The sequence below is a fragment of the Cottoperca gobio genome, chromosome 10 (genome assembly GCF_900634415.1).
Source record: "Cottoperca gobio chromosome 10, fCotGob3.1, whole genome shotgun sequence".
NCBI classification, from domain to species: domain Eukaryota; kingdom Metazoa; phylum Chordata; class Actinopteri; order Perciformes; family Bovichtidae; genus Cottoperca; species Cottoperca gobio.
Genome location: NC_041364.1, coordinates 21,822,476 through 21,828,272, shown reverse-complemented (window position 1 = coordinate 21,828,272; position 5,797 = coordinate 21,822,476). Strand labels below are relative to the sequence as shown.

Below are 5,797 nucleotides of genomic sequence, written 5' to 3'. Positions count from 1 at the left end.
ACTTAAACATCAACACTGTGATTATTGTACTGTAAATGCTCTTATTCTGTCCTTGTACTAATTGTTATGTTTTTGCTGTGAAGCACTTTGGGCTGCAATTCTTGTATGAACGGTGCTGTACAAATAAAGCTTATTATTATTAAAGCTTATTACAGTGGAAATCACAATTGTTTAAAGTAAGTTATGTCTCACTTCCAAATCTGAAATAAATGCAGTTTCTGGTTACCTAACACAACTTCAACTATGTTGTTATTTTAGACTTTAGACTTTTGGATTCAGGAGTTCCATAGACAAACATTTGGTAAACAAATGGTTGTGGAATAGTAAATAAGTTTTTAGTTTTAAATCCGTCCTGCCCGGTTTGTGTGGAGTCATATTTGTGTGCAGTAAGGAAGCCCATTTCAGCCAATGTGATGGGGAAAACAAGAATCCTGTAGGTCAGGACATTATAATGAGCTAATAAAATATGTAATAATGAGTGAAACTAAATCATTGTTTTGCAATACTAACCACTTCTTTTGAGTTATTCATTTGAAAGTCATTTTGAGAAACCTTCAGTGGCATTAATGGGCTTCCATAGAGATGGGACATTCTAGATGTGGAAAAATATTTTTTCCAAGCACATAAATAAGTTTGTGGAGAGATTGTTACAAAGAATCATTTCATTTGAGCAAATAAAACAAATAAACCGTTGAATAAATAAAATGCTGTGTGTACAATTATCCACATACAGTAAGTTCACAACATAACTTTATCCAGTTACAATCCTGAGTGCTTTCCTAGTAACTGATCTTCATGCGATGTGCTGATATATTTTATGATGATCCATTCAATTTATTGCATTCAAGAACTGTAAAAAGGGCGACATGTTTAATATTGTAAACTCATTGTTTATCCTTTAAATACACAGTATTGTGTTTGTGTAGTAAAATTAGACATTCCCACGCTTCTGCTAAAGGTCAAGTGTGTAAATCACTGAAACAATTAAAACTACCTCCCTGGACATGGTCCCAACACCCTTTAGTATCTGTATTGCATCACATGAATTAAAAGAAATGCCAAACAGAGCACATTTGTAATACCACCCCTTTGGTCCCACAGGTCAGTAGCTTTGTTTGGTACAAAAAGGTTGATCTTAATCTAGTTAGGAAAGTAGACGTCTTTGGTCAACATTGACACGATACAGGGGATTTGCTTCTTGCCACTGTATCCCGGTAGGTTGGATGAGGACTCAAAGTGCAGTGCCACCTTGCGGTTGACCCGGGTCATGATCTGCATCAGCTCCAGCTCTCCACTGAAACGCTGCAGCATCTCACACAACGCCTGCATGAACCAGGAGCCGTTGGAAGTGTTTCTCCACGAGTAGTAGCCTGCGGGACAACGTGCTGCGTTAACACTCTGACAGCACGGTGCGCACTGTGTCACCATGTCATTATGGATAAACACACTGGACCACAAGCTTTATACAGATATACAGTTATCTGTGTGTCATGTAATGAATAGAACGCAGAAAGGGAAGTAATATTACCAGGGCCATTGTATGAAAAATCAATCAATAATAATTACGTAGCCATTACGTAGGAAAAGTCGTACATTTCCGAGAAAATTAATATTCTCTGAGATTATGAGGTCATAAATATACGAGAAAAAAAACTTGAATATTATCTGGGATTATAAAGATGTAGATTCACGAGAAAAATAACTTAATTATCTGAGATTGAAGTCACAAATATACGAAAAAAAAACATAAATTCACAAGTTTATAATCTCACCCCTTAAATTTACGACTTCAATATTGGATATTCAGAGCTTTTATGCCCCCCCCCCCCCCGGCTCCGTACATTTATTTAATTGACCTACAAAGGCCAAACACTCCGTGGTTATTTTCTACCACTTCCATTAGACGTTACCTGGAGCAGTGGAATAAGCGTACAGGAAATCGGCCTCCACAGGAATCCTCTCTGGTGTTTGCTCATCTACACTGTCGGACTCGAGGCAGGATCCGTCATCCAGGTCCGAACCACGACACGCCTGGCAGGGACAGGAAACACATAAACTCTGTACACATGGCATGTGGTTAAAAGAACCAGCGGTGGTTGTTCTTTATTTCTCGAACAAGTTAATAGCACCGTAGCGCTCTGGAGTCTGCGGCTAATTTGGCTGTTTTCTCATACTTTTGATTCTGCCTTACTAAACCATTAAGAAATGTTCAGCACGTCCATGTTTGGTATCTTTTGTTCAGCACCACCTCACCTACATAACCAGAGTTCATGTGAGTGTCTACGTGCTCTATGTGCTCAGCAACATGACAGCTGATGTTTCCTTCTGTGACTTTACTTTGTGTGTGAGCAATACATTCCTCAGTGACAGATGAGTTTGCAGCTGCAACAGCTGTTGTTTTTCCTGCATCCAGCACCGTCAAGTCATTTGACGTAGTTGGAAGAAGAACTACAGGCTACTTCAGCTTGGATTTCTCTGGGTAGCCGCTCAAATACAGAACTTTACTGTTGTAGGCACATCCATGGTTGGGAGTTCTATTTTGCAAAGTTTAAAAAACTGGACGTCCTTGTTGTCTTTGATTGTATTGCAAACTAGCTACGTTCCCAACAGGCATCCTAAACAATGCAGAGGATGTTATGGATGAGGAAACATTTTACAGTGTTTAGTCTGACTCGGATATTCAGCCTGGATTTGTTCCAGTCAGACTAAGGTTGAACAATGCAGTGGAGAGAAGCTGAAGGCTGCAGCGGGGAGGAAACTGACTCTCCCTGTTTTTATTGCATTACCTGCATAAGTATAGGCACAACTTAGAACTCTCGGCCACACTTTGTTTTCTATGTCCTCAATAGCAGCTAACTGTCAAGTGATGGCTTAAGACGAACAGGTACAGCGGGTAAAATAAGTATTGAACACGTCACCATTTTTCTCAGTAAATATATTTCTAAAGGTGCTATTGACATAGCATGGTAACAACACATGCAGAGAAACCAAAACAAATAAGTTCAGAAATTAAGTTGTGTGCAATAAAAAGGAATGACACGGGGAACAAGTATTGAACACATGAAGAAAGGGAAGTGCAAGAAGCCAGCTGAAATGTATCAGTAATCAGAAAGCAATCCTGCCGCTCGTCAGTGCAAATTAATATCAGCTGGTTCAGTCCCTATAAAAAGGGTCTCTCATTACCGAGGTGTCACACAAGAAACATCTCATGATGGGTAAAAGCAAAGAGCTCTCAAGACCTTCGCAACCTTATTGTTGCACAACATACTGATGCGTTGGTTGCAGAAGGATTTCTAAACTTCTGAATGTTCCAGTGAGCACATCATTTCACCATAAACCAGCCACGACCAGGTGCTCCTCGCAAGACTTCTGACAGAGGAGTGAAAAGAATGATCAGAAGAGTCCAAGAGCCGAGGAGCACTTGTGGAGAGCTTCAGAAAGACCTGCAATGAGCAGGTGCAATTGTTTCAAAGAAAACAATAAGTAATGCACTCAACCGCCACGGCCTGTCTGCACGCTCTCCACGCAAGACTCCAGCTGCAGAAAAAGCTCATTTAAAGTTTGCTGCACAACATTTAGACAAGCCTGTGAAATACTGGGAGAATACAGTCTGCTCAGATGAGACCAACATTGAACTCTTTGGATGCCATAATACACATCATGTTTGGAGGTCAAAGGTCACTGCACATCACCCCAAATACACCAACCAACAGTGAAGTGTGGAGGTAGAACATCCTGGTGGGGCTGTTGTTCAGCATACGGCAAACTTTATATCATTGAATGAAGGATGAATGGAAAAATGTACCGAGACATTCTTTATAAAACATCTGCAGAGATGAAACGAGGGTGGACATCTCAGCAAGACAATGATCCCAAACACACGGCTGAGGAAACTCTCAGACGGTTTCAGAGAAAGAAAATAAAGCTGGTCGAATGGCCCAGCCAATCACCGGACTTGAATCCAATAGAACATCTATGGAAAGAAGTAAAGATCGGAGTTCATAGAAGAGGCCCAGGGAACCGTCAAGATTTGAAGACTTTGTGGGAGAATGGGCCAAAATCACACCTGAGCAAAGCATGAGACTAGTTTCTGCATTCAGGAGGCGTCGTGAAGCTGTCCTTACCAACAAAGGCTTTTGTACGAAGTATTAAATACATTTCAGTAAGCGTGTTCAATACTTGTTCCCTGTGTCATTCCATTTTATTGCACACAACTTAATTGCTGAACTTATTTGTTTTGGTTTCTTTGCATGTGTGGGTGGCATGAGTTGTTACTGACATCTGGTGAACATGTCATGTCAATAGCACCTTCAGAAATATATTTACTGAGACAAATGGTGACGTGTTCAATACTTATTTTACCCGCTGTATGTGGCAACTGCTACAAGTGTACGCGCGTGGTAACTAACGTGGTTTATTACACGGCTTTGTTAGTTATTTCTCCCCATTAGTTTGACGTTACTCCATCAGAAAACACCGTGGAATATTCTTTTTAATATTCATTTTAAATATGTGGAGAGTAGCAAACTTTGGATTCATGATGACTGAACTGTCCCCGGTAAAGAAAGAAAAAGAGAAAACAGCGCAGAAAAAAACAAAAGAGGTTAAAAGACACAAAGCGCCGGACAACAGAGAAACCTGCAGAAGAAGACAGACAGGAAGTAAACACTGAAGGAACACGGGACGGGCTGTAGCAGAGATTACAGACTGTCAACGGGAAATCAAATGTTAACAGACTTTGACAGTTACGGGACAGAAAACCTCAACCAGTGCAGCGCTCATTTTATGCATCTGTTCCTACTAAGGGAATAACTTTCCTAGTCATCTCGAGTGTCAGTTACACAGCTATCAGGGCTGGGACATGTGGACACTTGTCAAAGTTTGACATAATAATAATTGTTCATCTTTAGAAGTCTACAGAGGTACGTTGCTATAGCCACAGTTCCAACCGTTGCTACGCAGTAGAACCTAACAGACTATTTTTCTTAGTGGAAGAAACACAATTATTAATAAATACATTTAAAAGATATAATCAATATTTTATGTCACATTATTGATTCATTTAGTAAGTAGCCGTGTAATAAGCGGGATGACGTGCAGGGAGCCGCTCACGATTGTGAAATGCAGCTGACATGGTGAGCAGGACACGTCTAACTAACCTGTATGAAGAACAGCTTCGGTTTCCCCACCAGGCTCTTACAGCGATCTCCTTTAAAGTATTTTGTCAGCTCATCAAGCTTTTCACAGCCGTCAGTGCCGTATATCACCCCCTCATCTCCGTGACTTAGCAACACGCATACAAATGATGCATTTTTACTGTGGTCCTCCTTGGATGCTAGAGACACACACAAGAGTTACATTAGCATTTGTATTATTCAGCGCCTGACAGTTGATCAGTTGACAAATTGATTCTTCATGACAGTGTACGAGGGATGAGAAGCATTTTCCTCTTACACAGTTGTAACCCTGAATGAATGGAAAACGGTGGTTTCTGTTACCATTGGACAACAGCTGTCTCATCTCCTTCACGGTCTGATCATTGGAAAAATGGACTTTGAAACCCATCTCAGAGAAGGTCTTTAAAGCATTGGCAGCATCTAGATCCGTCCCGTTACGAGCACTCATCTCTAGAGAGCCACACAAGATCAGATCACATCAGATCGGGCCTTTTTTACAGCAGACATTTTGACATACGTGAGAATTGTTTGTATTCTACGCTATTACATCCACAGAACATTTAGTGCAAGTGACCATGAACTTAAATAGAAAGGTGTGTGTGTCACTTGAATGTGTGTGG

At 40.6% G+C, this 5,797-nt stretch overlaps 1 protein-coding gene across 1 annotated transcript in view; it reads right to left on the bottom strand.

Moving 5' to 3' along the window:
- Nucleotides 1–626: 626 nt before the first annotated feature.
- Nucleotides 627–5,797, bottom strand: part of LOC115014922 (caspase-3-like) — a 13,121-nt gene continuing 7,950 nt past the window's right edge. The window contains exons 4-7 of the mRNA XM_029442057.1: nucleotides 5,499–5,627; nucleotides 5,160–5,335; nucleotides 1,911–2,031; nucleotides 627–1,370 (exon numbers count right to left, since the gene is read on the bottom strand). Coding sequence (XP_029297917.1) covers nucleotides 1,141–1,370; nucleotides 1,911–2,031; nucleotides 5,160–5,335; nucleotides 5,499–5,627 — 656 coding nt within the window. The 3' untranslated portion in view covers nucleotides 627–1,140. The remainder of the gene's footprint in view (nucleotides 1,371–1,910; nucleotides 2,032–5,159; nucleotides 5,336–5,498; nucleotides 5,628–5,797) is intronic.